The sequence below is a fragment of the Entelurus aequoreus genome, linkage group LG08, assembly GCF_033978785.1.
Source record: "Entelurus aequoreus isolate RoL-2023_Sb linkage group LG08, RoL_Eaeq_v1.1, whole genome shotgun sequence".
Taxonomy (NCBI): domain Eukaryota; kingdom Metazoa; phylum Chordata; class Actinopteri; order Syngnathiformes; family Syngnathidae; genus Entelurus; species Entelurus aequoreus.
Window position 1 is genome coordinate 24117720 of NC_084738.1, and position 18934 is coordinate 24136653.

Consider the following 18934-nt stretch of genomic DNA (forward strand, 5'->3'; position numbering starts at 1 on the left):
AATTACGTATGATTTTCATGGAACAATTATTTAATAAAAAAACAAGGTATTGTATTTCTTATCAGATTGTACTGGTCCACCTAACATTGTAGCAAGTATATCTATTGTTCACAGTTAAATAGCTTTCTAGCATGACAATATTAATAAGTACAGCATGCAATAAATAGGCAGCATTGTAGCTTATTTGTTCCCTTTTCCGCACAATTAACTGCCGAGTTAGCCGGGGTGCGGCAGCCCAGTGTACCGTCCTGCCATTTATCTCTGGGCTTGACATGACGATGAAAGGAGCTGGAGGTGAAATTGAAAGTGGAGAAGGGAGTAGACATGTGTTGTTGGAAGGGGAGGTGGGTGGGGGTGGAGGGGCCCTCAGAGGACTTTAAAACCCACAGTCACCTGAGCTCACTTTGTGATCCCTTACTCATTGTGGCTAATGGACTAAACGGGTGCGGTAATCAAAGCGGTAGATCTTATTATTCATTTTCTTATGGCGGACTTTTTCTAAAAAAAATATCATCTCATGAGAATAAACGTGCCAATGAGCCAATCAGTGTATTTAGTATATGTGGATTGCTATGATATGTTGTGATGTATTCTCCTTGGCAACATCATCAATAAGCTTGTATGCAATTACGGATGACGTCCAAGTTTGTAGTCCATTCTGGTGCATCTCAGCGGTTTCTCTACTATGCTGTCCTTAAAGTGACAGAGAGGAAAGTTTCTTATAATACACAAACTGTACAAAACGCATGCAGGCCTCAAAAGAAAAAAAATAAATAAATAAAGGAGTGACATAAAAAGGTACAGAAAAAGCAACCAGATTGGGAAAATAAAAAAGGGGGGCAGGGAAATAGTGGCATCAGCTAGCCATTAATAATGGATGCCAGAGCCATCCATGGCTGATGGATTAGTTGGGCCTGCTCCACTTTCAGACTGCAGGAAGGACAACAGCAGAAAGTGGAGCTGGGTCTGAGGTAACATCATGCAAAGATCTTTCCTGAGTGTGTGCGTGCATGCGTGTGCATGTGTGTAAGAATGATGGGTACTGTACTTACATGCTTTAACCAGGATTGTAGCTGTGATGACAAGGCCTTCTTCTGCATGCTTGGCTGGGCCTTGTTATGGTCATCCGCAGCGGTATTGATATCCTCAGATTGGTTCCTTATATTTCACCGTATCCAATCTCTTTCTCTGTTCTTCTCCATTTCCTCCTCCCGTCCCATCTTGCGCGATAGCGACTGTGATGTCCAGCTGAGCCCTGACGGAGGATCATTTCTGGGTTGAATTAGTGTGAAATGGACACGTGGAATAGGTAGAGAAAGCATGACATTGACTCAGGATGGAAAATACTGTACATATGAGGAGTACCTCTGGGCACGGCTGAGCAGTAAAGGGGCCGCCATGTCTGTTTCAAACGCACTTATTAAAATCAACAATGAGTCACACTTGTGTGAGACCCCCTGATGCCTGCTTTATCACGAGTTAATAAGATGTGCATTCGGGTGTCCGGGTAGCTCAGTGACCATGACATCTTTGTCACCATGCTTTCTCTTTTCGATTGAAAAATCAACAAATATAATCTGCTGAAATAACAAAGCAGGCGAAGAGGTAGTATAAGTATGTTCATTGGATTATTATAAACATGCACAAATCATTGCATACCTAAACTTGACTGTGAGTGCTATATATTACATTATTTTTTTTAACCCTTGTGCACCCCTGGGGCCCAAAACAGCATTACATTTTGAAGGTTTAGCGGTCTGAAAATTTTGCCAGGGAGTTTTTCACGTTTTCTTAAATAAAATTATATTGTGTTTTTGATTGCAATACTGTTAGAATAGGATATAAACAAAGTACACACATTTTCTCTTAAGAACTCTTATGGTCCCATTGACTCCCATTATAACTACTATTTTTAATAGACTGCCATCCTGGTATATTGCTATGCTTTTTCTATGAAAACCAAATACACGTCATTCTTGCCAACTGAAAAACAAGAAAATATTGTTTAGGTGTAAGTGTGCCTCTTAAATACCAAATGGCGCCAGAAAAGTATGAACACCATTCTCAGAGCTTTGAAGAGCGTAAACATTAATTAAACTGCCATTAAACCACTGAAATGCAATGAAAATAATCGTATATATAATATGGCAGATATACAGTATATAAAAGACATGCGTGAACTCAATAAACTCAACAAAGTCTTGACTGCTTTCTCTTATGCTGGCTAAGTAGGCGCTGTAAAAAAAAAAGTTTTGTCTACTGTATCTGAATCAAATGTATCATGATTTATTGACCTATTTAAGGCTGTAATTACCCAACCTCAAATATTACACTCTGCAACTTATTTTTAGAATTTTTCCCACAATCAAAAAGTTATTTTTTACAAAAAAGGCCATATAACATTAAAAAATTATGATAAAAACTTTGTATCAATAGATAGAGCTAAGGTTTTAAAGATTTCAAGTGCTGAAAGTTAAAAAAAAAAAAAAAACAGTAAAGTTTACATGTTGGGTAATTCGTAAATAAAAACAGAATACAATGATTTGCAAATCCTTTTCAACTTATATTCAATTAAATACACAGCAAAGACAAAATATTTAATGTTCGAACTAAGAAACTTAATTTTTTTTTGCAAATAATCATTAATGCGCCACACATTTTCAATGCGAGACAGGTCTGGACTACAGGCAGGCCAGTTTAGTGTCCGCACTCTTTTACTATGAAGCCATGCTGTTGTAACACATGGCTTGGCATTGTCTTTCTGAAATAAGACTTGGACTTAGACTTCCTTTTTTTGTCATTCAAATTTGAACTTTACAGTACAGATAAGAACGACATTTTGTTGCATTAGCTCGTTGTAGTGCAGGATAAAAGCGCAATAAGGTGCAGATATAAATAAATAGATTACAGATAAATATATTGCACTTTTGCATATGCATCCACATTTATGGATGTATGTTATATTGTCTTCATATTCCAGCGAATTAATCAGTTTTTGGGGGGATTAAGGGGATTATTTTGATGCGTTCAAGAGTCTTATAGCTTGAGGGAAGTAGCTTTTACAGAACCTGGAGGTTCTGCTACAGAGGCTGCGGAACCTCTTTCTAGAGTCCAGCAGTGAAAACAGTCCTTGGTGGGGGTGGGAGGAGTCTCTACAGATTTTCTGAGCCCTGGTCAGGCAGCGGCTTTTTGCGATTTCCTGGATAGGAGGAAGAGGAGTCCTGATGATCTTTTCCGCCGTCCTCACCACTCTCTGCAGAGACTTCCAGTCTGAGGCACTGCAGGCTCCAGTCCAGACAGAGATGCAGTTGGTCAGTAGGCGCTCTATAGTGTCTCTGTAGAATGTGGTGAGGATGGGGGGAGGGAGCTGTGCTCCTTTCATCCGACGCAAAAAGTGCATGCGCTGCTGAGCTCTTTTTAAATAAGCAGGGGCGTCCATGATAATATTGCTCGGATGGCAACATATGTTGCTCCAAGACCTGTATGTACCTTTCAACATTAATGGTGCCTTCACAGATGTGTAAGTTACCCATGCCTTGGGCACTAATACACCCCCATACCATCACAGATGCTGGATTTTGAACTTTGCGCCTAGAACAATCCGGATGTTTTTTTCCCTCTTTGTTCCGGAGGACATGACGCCCACAGTTTCCAAAAACAATTTGAAATGTGGACTCGTCAGACCACAGAACACTTTTCCACTTTGCATCAGTCCATCTTGGATGAGCTCAGGCCCAGCGAAGCCGGCGGCTTGATAAATGGCTTTGGCTTTGCATAGTAGAGTTTTAACTTGCACATATGTAGCGCCAAACTGTAGTTACTGACAGTGGTTTTCTGAAGTGTTCCTGAGCCCATGTGGTGATATCCTTTACACACTGATGTCACTTTTTGATGCAGTACCGCCTGAGGGATCCAAGGTCACGGGCATTCAATGTTACGTGCAGTGATTTCTCCAGATTCTCTGAACCTTTTGATGATATTACAGACCTTAGATGGCGAAATCCCTAAATTCCTTGCAATAGCTCGTTGAGAAATGTTGTTCTTAAACTGTTGGACAATTTGCTCACGCATTTGTTCAAAAAGTGGTGACCCTCGCCCCATCCTTGTTTGTGAATGACTGAGCATTTCATGGAAGCTACCTTTATACCCAATCATTGCACCCACCTGTTCCTAATTAACCTGTTCACCTGTGAGATTTTCCAAATAAGAGTTTAATGAGCATTCCTTAACATTCTCAGTCTTTTTTGCCACTTGTGCCAGCTTTCATTAAATTCCAAATGAGCTAATATTTGCAAAAAAAAACAAAGTTTTCCAATTCGAACGTTAAGTATCTTGTCTTTTCAGTCTATTCAATTGAATATTGGTTGAAAAGGATTTTCAAATAATTGTCTTCTGTTTTTATTTAGTATTTACACAACGTGCCAACTTCACTTGTTTTGGGGTTTGTAAAACCATCCATCCATCCATCCATTTTCTACCGCTTATTCCCTTCGGGGTCGCGGGGGGCGCTGGAGCCTATCTCAGCTACAATCGTGCGGAAGGCGGGGTACACCCTGGACAAGTCGCCACCTCATCGCAGGGCCAACACAGATAGACAACATTCACACTCACATTCACACACTAGGGCCAATTTAGTGTTGCCAATCAACCTATCCCCAGGTGCATGTCTTTGGAGGTGGGAGGAAGCCGGAGTACCTGGAAGGAAACCCACGCAATCACAGGGAGGACATGCAAACTCCCCACAGAAAGATCCCGAGCCCGGGATTGAACCCAGGACTACTCAGGACCTTCGTATTGTGAGGCAGACGCACTAACCCCTCTACCACCGTGCTGCCCCTTTGTGCCAGCTTTCATCAAATTCCAAATGAGCTAATATTTGCAAAAAATAACAAAGTTTTCCAATTCGAACGTTAAGTATCTTGTGTTTTCAGTCTATTCAATTGAATATAGGTTGAAAAGGATTTGCAAATAATTGACTTCTGTTTTTATTTAGGATTTACACAACATGCCAACTTCACTTGTTTTGGGGTTTGTAAAACCAAACAAGTTAATTGATTGCTGATTTATGACACTTTTATGAGCAGATCCCTTTGGGATCATAAGTAAGTGTGTATAGTCAATCTTAAAGTTGGACAATGGTTAATATACAGTATTTATGATTACATTAACAATAAAGCAGGTAATCCTTTTTCACTATTATTGTTGGTTGGCTATTTGGAAGGTTCAAACAGCCACCACCATAATTCATAGTTCTATATTCCAATATTGTGCAAGTGTGCCTAATATTGTGGCTGGAAGGTGTAGATCCCTCATAGGACTGTACAACCACTGGCAAAAAACACTTGATCAGACTTGGAGAATAGTAAAGCCATTTCAAATGGCAACTTTCTGGCTTAAGAAACACTACAATAAATCAATAAATATATTGTGGTAGTCAGTAACAGTCAAGCAGAGTGAATCAAAATTACGGAATCATTCAATTATTGAGTAGAAAAATATGGAATCATGAAAAACAAACAAAAAAATATTACAACACCACTATTACTGTACTTTTTTGCACCACCTCTGACTTTTATAACAGCTTCCAGTCTCTAAGGCATGGACTTAGCGATAAGTCCATGCCTTAGAGATTAGTGATAAACAGTACTTTTCATCAATCTTGCTCCAACTTTCTCTGATTGTTCAGATCAGCTTTGCAGGTTGGAGTTTTGTCACAGACCATTTTCACCATAGACTTTCAATTGTATTGAAATCCGGACTATTTGCAGGCCATGACATTGACCTTGTGTTTTTTTTTTCAATAAACGTTTTTGCCGTTTTTACTCTATGGCAAGATGCATTATTATCTTGAAAAAATGATGTCATCTTCCCCAAACATCTTTTTGATTGATAGAAAAACAAGTATCCAAAATGTCGATTGTGCATTTATTGAAGATATAATGACAGCCCTCTTCCCCAGTGTCATCACCTGACATGCAGCCCCATATAATCAATGACTGTGGACATTTGCAAGTTTTCTTAAGGCAGTCGTCTTTATAAATGTCACTGGAACAGCACCGAACAAAAGTTCCAGAGTCCTCACCTTGCCCAATGCAGATTCACGATTCATCACTAAGTGTGACTTTTGTCCTGTCATTCACAGTCCACAATTGCCCATTGGCACCTTGTTTTTTATGTTTAGTTGTTAATGAAGGCTTTCGTTTAGATTTTCTCTATTAAAATCCCATTTATTTTAGACGGTTTGTTACAGTTCAGTCATAGACGGTGAGTCCTGTTTTTGCCCATTTGTTCATTTGTTTTCCTATCCATTTTCTGTTTTCAAGCCATATTGCTCAAAGTTTTCTGTCTTGACGCTTTTGATGGTTTCTTTGGTCTTGGTGTGCTTGCCTTTTACAACCTTCCCATGTTGTTTGTACTTGGTCCAAATTTTAGACACAGTTCAGCTGGCAGAGAATAATCAACATATTTTGCAACATTGCTTGATGATTTACCTTCTTCAAGAGGTTTGATGATCTCCTTTGTTTCAATTGACATCTCTCGTGTTGGAGCCATGTCAATCCACATGGTGTGAACACTCCTTTTTAACTGCTAACTGATTTCACACTGTTATTCCAAAATGTTCTCCGAATTGAGTGATTCCATGATTTTTCACTCTGCTTGATCTAAAAATTAAACTGTTACTAACACAATTTATTTCCTTGATTTATTTTAGTAAATGGGTTATACTTGTATAGTGCTTTTCTACCTTCAAGGTACGCTTTGACACTATTTCCACATTCACCCATTCATACACACATTCACACACTGATGGCGGGAGCTGCCATGCAAGGCCCTAACCACGACCCATCAGGAGCAAGGGTGAAGTGTCTCGCTCAAGGACACAAAGGACGTGACGAGGTTGGTAGAAGGTGGGGATTGAACCAGGAACCCTCAGGTTGCTGGCACCGCCACTTTCCCAACCGCGCCATGCCGTCCCCAAGTGTTTCTTTAAGCCAGAAAGTTGACATTTGAATCAACGATAGCTTTGTGTCATGTCTTATCTGCTTATTTTCTACGAAATGAAACAACTAAATGAACATCCTCCAAGTCTAGTGATTCCGTAATTCTTTCCAGGGGTTGTACTGTAATTCATCCACAGCAATTATGCCAAATTGGTGTCAAATACAAGTCAATTTTTGGAGTTACTTTTTGCATGAGTGTCTTTAATCATTCACACACTGGAACCCGTAAGAACATTATTATCATTATTCCAGTCTTTACCTGTACTGTTGGCAAAACGTATTGTTGATCTTGCTTTAAAATCGTACAAAAATTTGCTTCCAAATCTTCTGCATGTTTTGATTTTAAAACTACATGCACATTTTAAACTGTACTAATCCAGGGCATTATGCCCAATATTTGTAGTTTTTTTGTTCCTATTAATCAAAAACTATTCTGAACACATGCAATGAATCTATAATTAATTTCACATTTCAGGCTGCAGAAAAAAGCACTCTACATACTGTTCTACATATTATTGTAAATGCACTTTCATTTTTGCAGCCTACATTTGATCATTGCCAGCTCGAGGCTTGAGTGGCGTTGGCAATTATCTGTACATCCTGCTAAGTGTGGACCCATAAATCCTGCCGCCTTCCTGTTTTTTTGTTTTTTTTTGGCTTTATTCTTTTATTGAGGGGGTTGAAGGGTAGTACTCGAAACCTGATTATATCCCAACCCAGCTGTGAAAGAGGACAGACAGGCAGGCTCTGGAGGTGGGAGGGGGAGGTTGTAGGTGGGGGGTCAAGGGTGAAGAGGAGGAGATTATTAGAGAAGGATGACCAGAAAGATGAGAGATAAGAAGGCCGTTGTTAAGGGATTAAGAAAATTCATTGGGGATATTCTGTACTGCATCTAATAGAGGGTTTATAGGCAATCTGTCTGCTGGTCATGTGACAAGTCCCTTCTACGATTACAATAGCACCATTCACTACACATTCAGATATGGCATTGAAGTAAAAAAACGTGTTTATTTTCAATTGTATTAAAAGTAGAGCTGTCACAATTAAAACTTTTATGCAGATTCATTTATTACAGTCATTTTTTAGAGCGTTATGTTTTTTTTCATCTTGTTAATGTAATTTTTTATCTTTAATGCAGTGATTCTCAAACTGTGACACGAGTACCACTAATGGTACGCGAGATCCATCTAGTGGCACGCCAAAGAATCACTTGAGTAAAGTAGTGTTTTATTGTTCTATATTCAAACAGTGTTACTGTTCAAACTGTGTGTAATGTTACAGTGGCCAAAAATATTAAATATACTTGTTGAATAAACCTCTGCCTTGTTTTTAATGAATACTTAGGCCTACTACTCTACTGTATTTTATTGTAGGTCATTAAGGTGGTACTCGGAGTGCCAAGTTTTTTTTGAGGTGGTACTTGTTGAAAAAAAGTTTGAGAACCACTGCTCTAATTTTACTGTCTCTGCATGCCTCTCTCTGTCAGGAATCTGATGTTAGCAGCTTTAAATAGTGGGGATAGGATAAATTATTTCCAACAAAAAGTGTAAAATATTATATATAATATATATGTATCAGAATAGTGTTTAAGGTTTGTATAAGTTTGAATATTGTCTCGTTTGTAGCGTAACTTTTTTTTTTTGCGTAGCTCTCATCCATCTATTAAGCTATGGAAAAATGGCATCACTTCCAGGTGTTTTGTCCCATGTTAAACTAACTTTATATTATTATAACACGTGTGCATCAATATAGTGATATATTACATGTACTATGTAAATTATAATTAAAATCAGAGCACACTTACATGGAAGAGTGAGTTGTTTTAGTCACACGCTTGAATGTGTGCCAGTGGACAAAATGAAACCAAACTGTGTCAATAAATAAGTTACTTTAAATAAGGTTTAAAAACAATGAATACGTTTGCACATTAATGTACGAGACATCAATCAATCAATCAATCAATGTTTATTTATATAGCCCTAAATCACAAGAGTCTAAAAGGGCTGTGTGATTACATGTGTGATTAAGAGTCAGGAAAACCAATCAAAGCCAATACCCCCCCGCCCCCCCATTCGTTTTTACAAAGTTTAACATTTAATTGTGACAAATATAGATATTTGTTAAATATCTTCTCTCAAACCACTATTAGTAACATGCTAGCACAGTGATTGATGGGTCTGTTTATTTATATTTTATTATCTGAAGAGGAGGAAAAGCAACAAGTCGACATTTAATACTTATTGCTCAGAAAATGGTTCCTACTTTTTTGATGGATCAAAACTTCAGCACTTAACAGTATATAGACCTGATGTGTTATTGTACTAAATAAAAAAAGACTATCTGTTAAAAACGAATTACTTTATAAAGCCACTTTTTAGGCACGGTGACGCGGATGTTAGTGCTCGTGCCTCACAGCGTGAAGGTCATGGGTTCAATTCCAAGGCTCTGGGTCTTTCTGTGCAGAGTTTGCATGTCCTACCCATGACTGCGTGGGTTCCCTGCGGGTACTCGGGCTCCCCCCCCACCTCCAAAGACATGCACCTGGGGATAGGCTGATTGGCAACACTAAGTTGACCCTAGTGTGTGAATGTGAGTGTGAATGGTTGTCGGTCTATCTGTGTTGGCCCTGTTAAGAGGTAGAGACTTATCTGAGGTGTACAAGCGGTAGAAGCGGGGACGGCGTGGCTAAGTTGGTAGAGTGGCCGTGCCAGCAATCGGAGGGTTGGTGGTTACTGGGGTTCAATCCCCACCTTCTACCATCCTAGTCACGTCCGTTGTGTCCTTGGGCAAGACACTTCACCCTTGCTCCTGATGGCTGCTGGTTAGCGCCTTGCATGGCAGCTCCCGCCATCAGTGTGTGAATGTATGGGTGAATGTGGAAATACTGTCAAAGCGCTTTGAGTACCTTGAAGGTAGAAAAGCGCTATACAAGTATAACCCATTTATCATTTATTTATTTATAGAAAATGGATAGATGGATGAAGCCACTTTTTTGTTTCTTTAAAATAATGTAATGCATTTAAATGAAAACACCTCAAGTTGAGGGCTTTTCTCTGCATTTGTACATGAGATGAGAAAAAGAGATTAGTTACAGATCATAATTACTTAATCGCTAATTTTTTTAGCCTCTTGAAATCACCAATTTGGATTAAAAATGTTAACCCATCTGCAGGGCAAATTTACTCAAAATCCCTAAAGTCTCTGGCAACGCATTTCGGGCAGTTTGTCTAAGTAGTGTCAGCCTCGCGCATGCACAAAAGAGCAGTTGATCCGGTAGTGACAGGCTGCAGATGCAAACAAGCAAACATGGATGACCCTAAACAGCATGTTAGCCCTCTCCATAGGAAGTTCGAGCCAACAAAGTATTATGCAGGAAGGAGTTTTCTTTTCACAATAGCAATTCCACCTTAAAATACAAAAATAACAAAAAAGGAGTAAAAGGTCCACTATATTGTGGATGTTTGTTGACAGATTTTAGGTAAAATGAACATGTTAAAGGTGTTTAACAAACATGTTAAGTGCATATATATTCCCTTCCCTTGAGCCTCTTACTCTCTTTACTTGTGCAAAATGAAACATGATTAATGCAGAATAAAAATTAATAATTGTGAGAATCAAAATTAATCTTTATCAACCCTATGACTATGTATCCATCCATTAATTACAAACTGTAAATTCGACAGCACTAACTATAATCTAATTCACAGGTGTCAAACTCAATGCCCGGGGTCCTGATCTTAGAATTTAGATATTAGACAAACTTTATTGATCCACAAGTGAAATTGTTCCACACAGTAGCTCAGTTACAAAGGATGGAAAGGATAATGCACACAAAGGCACAAAAAGAAGGCGAAAACAAAAGGTATAAAGTAGACTAGAAATGTACCATAGTAGCAATAAAAAATATAACACATATGTAATATTTACATATTATATATACAGTATATAATATGTACTGATATATTATATAGTTTATGTAATATATACAAAATATAACAAATCCCAATTACAATGTACAATATTACAGTATATGTAACAGCTGCAGCAAAAAAAAAAAAAGGGCAGCATTATAAAACAATTTAATGTGGCCCACAAAAGGATTGAAATAGTATGCCTCAATAAAGTACTTTATCTTGTCTTACTAAATGTATTATTTTCATTTTAACAAAATAACAAAAAAGTATTGCATGCAATTTTATATATTTTCAACTTTAATATTATCTAATAATGCAACAAATATGATACTATCATACATTTCAAACTTTTCAAAATTGAAATAAAAATAATAAATATCGGCCTCAATTATAATTTCAAAGCAAGTTATCCATCAAATTGTACACTGTAGAAATGACAATAGATTTTACAGTAAAAAAAAAACAATATCCATTTACAGTGATATGGCTGTGAAAACCACTGTAATTTTTAAGATAAAATTGTGGCAATTAGGCTGCCAATTTTTTACAGCAAAATCTAAAGATTTCTTTTGACAGTGTATTTATAATTATATATATAAATCTCATGCATAGGCAACTATATAGTATGAGGTGAATCTCTATACATTTATATTAATACATTATCCAGTGTTACAAGTGGCCCTCTGGGAGCAGTGTGGCCCCTTAGTGAAACGACTTTGACTCCCCGGATCTCTATCATTAATGTGATTAGTTTTCTTACATTAATTTGTGTATGTAATAAAGAACTATTTTATATTTCACACATCTCATAAGTTATAATGTAAATTCTACCTTTTGCAGAGAAAATAATGCTAAGAATGTGTTTATTATTGTGGTTGCAGTTTACTTATTTGAAAGTGTTTTAAATATTTTGCGCACCCTATTTAACATGCATGAGTGTCAAACTTTTGTATGGACTGCTGTAGCATTACCTTAGGATGCAGCGACATGGCAGCAATCACAGTCAATAGTGCTTTATTTAAGTTGGGGAAGGTTGGCACTGGCTATTAAGTGCAGCAGTCTGACTCATTAAAGTACAAGTCACAAAGTCCAAAACAGGCTGGTCAACAGACAGAACCCTCCTGAAAGCAATCACAGACAGGTGAGCCTCCTGTGTGACAATCAGGAACAGGTGCGTAACAAGCGCTCAAAGACAAGGGTCAAGTGGCGCGCAGCCTACAGGAAGTTGGACTAACAAATTAAGAGCGCTGAAAAAGAAAACAAGGAAACATATGTCTACTTGTCATAAGGAACATGACATATGAGAGGTACAAAACATAAGACAAACCTGATGCAGTGCAGTTCTTCTAAACCACATTTATGCAACTTTTCTAACAATAACCCCACTGTTAAAGGACAATTGGATCATAATTTGAATCACCTTGATAACTACTTCCTGTATATACCTAAAGTTCAATTCATGCATTATTCATTGGTAAATAAAATAAAGTTTCAAAAATATCCTGCAGCGTTTACAAACATTAAGTGGTTCTTCCTTGGCCATTGCTCCCATCCTTCACAAGGTTGCGATGGAATGGATAATTATGAGTACCGAAAACATAACCTCTTAGAAGATGGTAATCAAAATGAGCGGCTTTGTCAAGGCAGAACTGTTGAGTTGGATCTCATTATGTAGCAGCTTGTATCAAAAAGTGTCAATGAGGATGGACTCTTTCTGTCTTAGGAGTGAGCCTCTCTGCCAACCAGGAAAATGAGACAGACATGGAGATGTTTCAAATGGAAATGAACAAGGAAAGCAGGGAGTGCATATTTCGCACCAGCCAAGGGAACTACTGGAGCCTGGTGGCCCACGGAGGCATCCAGACTACGGCTACAGAAGTGTGAGTGATCATGGTCTCATTCCTCCTGTTCCAGGCTGGTCATTATCTTAAATGTCAACCTCACATGTCTTCATTCAGCCGTGTCTTTCTATGTTGAGGCATTAATTCTGTTCTGGTTATATTTCACAAGATTACACGTAACATCTAGTCTTTTACATTTTATGTCCAAATGCAGTTCAGCAAACACAATGTTTGCAATGGAGTGGCTTGGTCACAAGATGGCGATAAAGGCCAACAATGGAAAATACATTTGCACCAAAAAGAATGGACAGTTATTAGCTGTCAGTGACTCCATAGGTGAGATAGTTTGTCATTTTATTTCCCTTGCCTCAAATGTATTTGTCTTTATAAAAGATGCTGTCATCTTTTGTCAGGTGAGGATGAACAGCTCAGTGTGAAACTGATCAACCGGCCCATGTTGATCCTGAGAGGGGAGAATGGTTTCATCTGCCACCACAAGAACTCCAACACTTTGGATGCCAGCAGATCTGTTTATGACATTTTCAGCTTGCAATTCAGCAATGGTGCCTACCATATTAAAGGTCAGCACCCCACACAACCTCTCAAACAGGATGGATACTGTTTAATGCTTCATTTTTAAGGACACAAATAAATCAAGCTCCAAAACATGCAGTCTGCTTTCACTGCTCTTCCGAACTAGTAAAAATCCTTAACTGTGTAAAAGTAAACAATTATTGCTAAAAGTGTATGTTATGAAAATGCTTGTGTTTACGTTGTGCAAATTACAGTATCACATTTCACAGTGTTTCTACAAGTATAAGCGAATCTAATTTAATGCTTCTTTTTAATGCCACTTAAAAATAATGTAATACCATGTCCTACTGCAGATAGTTAATATACTGTATAGTATATAGTCAAATGCTTACAGCTGTCTGTATTGACAAAATTTTAAGCATTTGACAATTAAAACATTGAATAGTTTAACTGTTACTATCTAGTGCAGGGGTGTCAAACTCATTTTAGATTGGGGGCCACATGGGGAAAAATCTACTCCCAAGTGGGCCGAACGGTTAAAATCCCGGCACGATAACTTAAAAATAAAGACAACTTCAGATTGTTTTCTTTGTTTAAAAATAGAACAAGCACATTCTGAAAATGTACAAATCATAATGTCGTTAGGTTTTTTTACACTTACATGCAGCGGTTAATAGTATTCTATCTTTAATTGCCGTTATTTATATTTTCTGAATAAATTATGTGATAATGTTCATCAGTCAACTCCATCCATCCATCCATTTTCTACCGCATGTCCCTTTTGGGGGCGCGGGGGGTGCTGGAGCCTATCTCAGCTGCATTCGGGCGGAAGGCGGGGTACACCCTGGACAAGTCGCCACCTCATCACAGGGCCAACACAGATAGACAGACAACATTCACACTCACATTCACACACTAGGGCCAATTTTAGTGTTGCCAATCAACCTATCAGTCAACTCATTGGTGTTAATTTTCAATCTATCAAGATAAAAAAATTATATCAAAATCAAATTACAGGATGTTATTTATGTAATTTGATCATTTTCCTCAACTGACGTACTAACATCATGTGGTTTGTTTTGTACATATGTAGCATCATCTAAAAATAATTGCTATTGCAACATCCAGTGGACACATTTAGAACAGCTGTTTCTTTCATTCAAAAATTTCAGGTTAATTTTTATACTTAGCAAACTCATCCCACGGGCCGGATAAAACCTGTTCACGGGCCTGATCCGGCCCTCGGGCCGTACGTTTGACACCCCTGATCTAGTGAATTTGAATTGGCTCACAAGACTGTTTCATCTGAGAATTTATTTGTATTAAACACTTTTTTTGCAGTAGCAGCAGCTGACAGTTGTGGCGCTGACAGCAGAGGTTGCTTTGTTGGTTACGCCAAAAGAAATTTGACATTGTTAACTGCTGCCGGCCTTTAATGGCAGACTTGTGATTAGCTAACAGCATGGGTGATTTCACCGCATTGATGCCCATTGAGCAAAGTTTGGAGTCTTTTTGCAAACGCTGCGGAACGTCTCTTTGGGTTCACCATCGACAAGCTTCAGTCAGGTTTTGAAGTTAGCCAGCCAGCCACTTTTGCTGAAAAAAGTGTGTCTTATATTCATGTATTTATTCATTTTCTCGCTTTCACCACATCATCAGCACGTTCACAGGATGAAGTAAAAATATTAAATGGTATTTTTGGGGGGAATTTTGCCTATCATTCACAATCCTTATGTAAGACAAGAACAGTAGCAAAATCCCAACTATCTATTCCACCAACAAAGCCCTCCAAATAAGAATTATAATATCCCCAGAAGTCATTTTTAAAATGTTTTCTCTTTGGATCATGCTGGAAAAAATGCATATCCTCTGAAAATATGCCTTATAATAGCCACAAACTAGAGGATAGAGTTTTTAATCAGGATACAATTTATACATTTGTTAAAGGCTTCAAGGAATACAAAAATAAACATCATACTAGGAATGCAAATGATGCATGTGTTCAGAAATGGATAACGGATTTAAACATTTTAGAAAAATACACATCATAGAATATTTGCATCCTTAGATGCATTAAAAATAGATGAGTCAATTAAATATCTTGAATAGATTGTATTTTATCCTCTATCAGTTGTTTAAAATGGGTACAGTAAATAACATTTTAAGTATAAAGTGTCAGGCAGTGGAGGAAACTCTAATTCATTTACTGTGGGAATGTCAGAAAATAAAGAGTTATGGTCTTGTGAGAACTGCCTCATTGGCCACCGTAAGTCACGTGAGGTGCCTGTGTCACGATAGCTGCTAATGTTAGCCAAGTTAGCTCATGTGTGTTGAAGTGGAGACTGAAATAAAGTAGTCGTGTATGAAAGTTCAGGGCCCCCAAAACCGTTCCTTTTTTTTTTTTTTTTTTTTTCCCCGAATGGAGGCAGCGCTTTTTACATTCTCCAACCGCCCTTATAAGACCTTTTGTATCCAGTTTGAAAGTCGCAGCCAGAAAAAAAACACACAGACAGACGAGCAATGTATCAATAACGGCAAAGTTAATGAGTTCATTTTCATTTACAATTCGATTGATTGACTTACTGACTACTGGACCAGTCCTACAATTGTATGAATATGTTTTAATGCCTCTGGACATTGTATTTAATGTGTTTTAATGCCATTTAAGGCCTTGATTTTGGTAAATCCATGTTATGACTTTTAATGCTTTTATATGCCCCGCGGAAATTCCGTTTCAGTACCCTGTATTAGGGTACTTCCAGCTATGCTACAGTACCTAAATGGTGGAGCTAGACGATCTGTAGCCTGTTAATTGGTCGACCGCAGGGATGGCCATAATAATACTTTGGTCAATTTATGTACCGTAATTTCCGGACTATAAGCCGCTACTTTTTCCCCTCGTTCTGGTCCCTGCGGCTTATACAAGGGTGCGGCTTATTTACGGCCTGTTCTTCTACGACACCGACGAAGAGAATTTCGGTGGTTTTAGTACGCAGGAGGAAGACGATGACACAATGATTAAAGACTGACTTTTCATATACCGGTAGGCTGGTTATTTTGATAACGTACAGGCGAGCACTTTGTATTACTTTGCACCGTTGTATTATTTGTACTCTGCACGAATGCTGTTCGCCATGTCAAAGATGTGAAAGTTTGATTGAATGATTGAAAGATTTATTGTTAATAAATGGGACGCTTTGCGTTCCCAAACAGTCATCTCTGTCCCGACAATCCCCTCCGTGGTAGCAGGAACCCCTATATACTACGCTAATTACACATCAAAACCCTGCGGCTTATAGTCGGGTGCGGCTTATATATGGAGCAATCTGTATTTTCCCCTAAATTTAGCTGGTGCGGCTTATAGTCAGGTGCGGCTTATAGTCCGGAAATTACGGTATTTATGTCGGTGCGCAGCCATTTTCAGATCTCTCCAGAGATGTTCAATCGGATTCTAGTCTGGGCTCTGGCTAGGCATTCAAGGACATTTACAGAGTCCTAAAACCATTCCTTTTGATAGGAGCAGTTTTTATCCAGGATGTCTCTGTACGTTGCTGCATTCGTCTTTCTCTTCATCATGAATAGTCTCCATGTTGCTAAAAAACATCCCCACAGCATGATGCTGCCACACCATGTTTCACTGTAGGGACGCCTGGAATTCACGCCAACGAGTTTAATCTTTGTCTCATCAGACCAGAGAATGTTGTTTCTCATGGTCTGACAGTCTTTCAGGTGCATTTTGGAAAACTTTTACAATGGAATGGCTTCCGTTTGGCCACTTTAACATACAGGCCTGATTGGTGGATTGCTGCAGAGAAGGTTGTCCTTCTGGAATGGTTCTCCTCTCTCCACAGAGGAATGCTATAGCTCTGACAGAGTGACCATCGGGTTCTTGGTCACCTCCCTGACGAGGGCCCTTCTCCCCCGATCGCTCAGTTTAGACGGCCACTCTAGGAAGAGTCCTGGTGGTTCCAAACTTCTTCTATTTACGAATGATGGAGTCCACTGTGCTCATTGGAACCTTCAAGGCAGCAGTTATTTTTCTGTACCCTTCCCCAGATTTGCGCCTCGAGACAATCTTGTCTCAGAGGTCTATAGACAATTCTTTTGACTTCATCATTGGTTTGTGCTCTACCATGCACTGTTAAGTGTGGGACCTTACATATAGACAGGTGTGTGCCTTTCCACATCATATCCAACTAACTGAATTTATCACAGGTGGACTTCAACTAAATGAAAGAACATCTCAAGGATGATCAGGTCGGCGTGGCGAAGTTGGTAGAGTGGCCGTGCCAGCAATCAGAGGGTTGCTGGTTACTGGGGTTCAATCCCCACCTTCTACCATCCTAGTCACGTCCGTTGTGTCCTTGGGCAAGACACTTCACCCTTGCTCCTGATGGATGCTGGTTAGTGCCTTGCATGGCAGCTCCCGCCATCAGTGTGTGAATGTGTGTGTGAATGGGTGAATGTGGAAATACTGTCAAAGCGCTTTGAGTACCTTGAAGGTAGAAAAGCGCTATACAAGTATAACCCATTTATCATTTATTTATTTATCATCAGTTGAAACAGGATGCCCCTGAGCTCACTTTTGAGCTTAATGGCAAATACATGTGATTTCTTAGTTTTTAATATTAAAAAAAAAAACGTTTACACGATGTCATTATGGGGTATTGTGTGTAAAATTTTGAGGACGTAAATGAATACATTCCATTTTGGCATAAGGCTGTAACATGACAAAATGTGGGGAAAATGTAAGCGCTGTGAATACTTTCCGGATGCACAGTATTTGATATACTTTTTATTTAATTTTTTATTATATATTAATATTTTTTTTAAACAATGAATTGACCATTTTCTTTTTCCAATAGTTCCGAGGCCAAGGGGTCATTTTGGCATGTTAACACATTCTTCGGATACACAATTACGCACAAATAAAAATAAAAAGTTGATGCTAACAAAACAAAGCTGACATGAAGGCTTTTTCTTTCTTTAAATATAAATAACTTCTTAGCATGTTGGAGTGGTTTAAAACATTTTTACACTAAATTCTAAATATTGAAATGGCGCTTCAGAGGAAAATGTTTGAGCACCCCTGACATAACTGATCAAATTTAGTAAAATGCTAAGACAATTATTTTAATTTAATGTCATGTTTGTCCTCCAAAGATAATGAATCATTGATTTTTCTCAATAAAAGCTACTCTGTTCCTAGTCTTGGTTGAATGGATTGCGTCGCGCTATGCCGATGTCACACTACGCTGACGTGGCTGTTTCTATGCCGCAAACACACCCAGCAGGGGAAACACGAGTCAGAACAATGTTTATTCTTCCACTTTGCTGCTTTTTTGTGGAAAAGTGATTTTAGTACAGTAAAGGCAAAAATAATGCTTCATTTTCCATGCTATTCTATGTTTATAATTTTGTGGGAACAGCAACAGAAAATGCCCCTCCTCCTTCCACGGCTGGTTGGAGTGGAATAATGCATGCATGGCCAACTAGCTGCATATTACTATGTACGCACAAAATATAAGATCCAATAAAATAATTTTGCATCTGCATTTACATGCAAAAGTTCTATAATATCATAACTGTCCAGCTAAAATACAAGCATGTACAAAATTTGTGTAAGTGAAGTTTAGGGTCATTT

At 38.5% G+C, this 18934-nt stretch overlaps 1 protein-coding gene and 1 long non-coding RNA gene across 2 annotated transcripts in view; one reads left to right on the forward strand and one right to left on the reverse strand.

Annotated features, from left to right (window-relative positions):
* The window catches only part of LOC133655679 (uncharacterized), a 24555-nt gene extending 12538 nt beyond the window's left edge, over positions 1-12017 (reverse strand). Inside the window, exons 1-2 of the long non-coding RNA XR_009827028.1 lie at positions 11887-12017; positions 1053-1255 (exon numbers count right to left, since the gene is read on the reverse strand). This is a non-coding gene — a long non-coding RNA (uncharacterized LOC133655679). The remainder of the gene's footprint in view (positions 1-1052; positions 1256-11886) is intronic.
* Positions 1-18934, forward strand: part of fscn2b (fascin actin-bundling protein 2b, retinal) — a 29830-nt gene that overhangs the window by 10250 nt on the left and 646 nt on the right. Inside the window, exons 4-6 of the mRNA XM_062056059.1 lie at positions 12639-12795; positions 12971-13092; positions 13170-13337. Coding sequence (XP_061912043.1) covers positions 12639-12795; positions 12971-13092; positions 13170-13337 — 447 coding nt within the window. The remainder of the gene's footprint in view (positions 1-12638; positions 12796-12970; positions 13093-13169; positions 13338-18934) is intronic.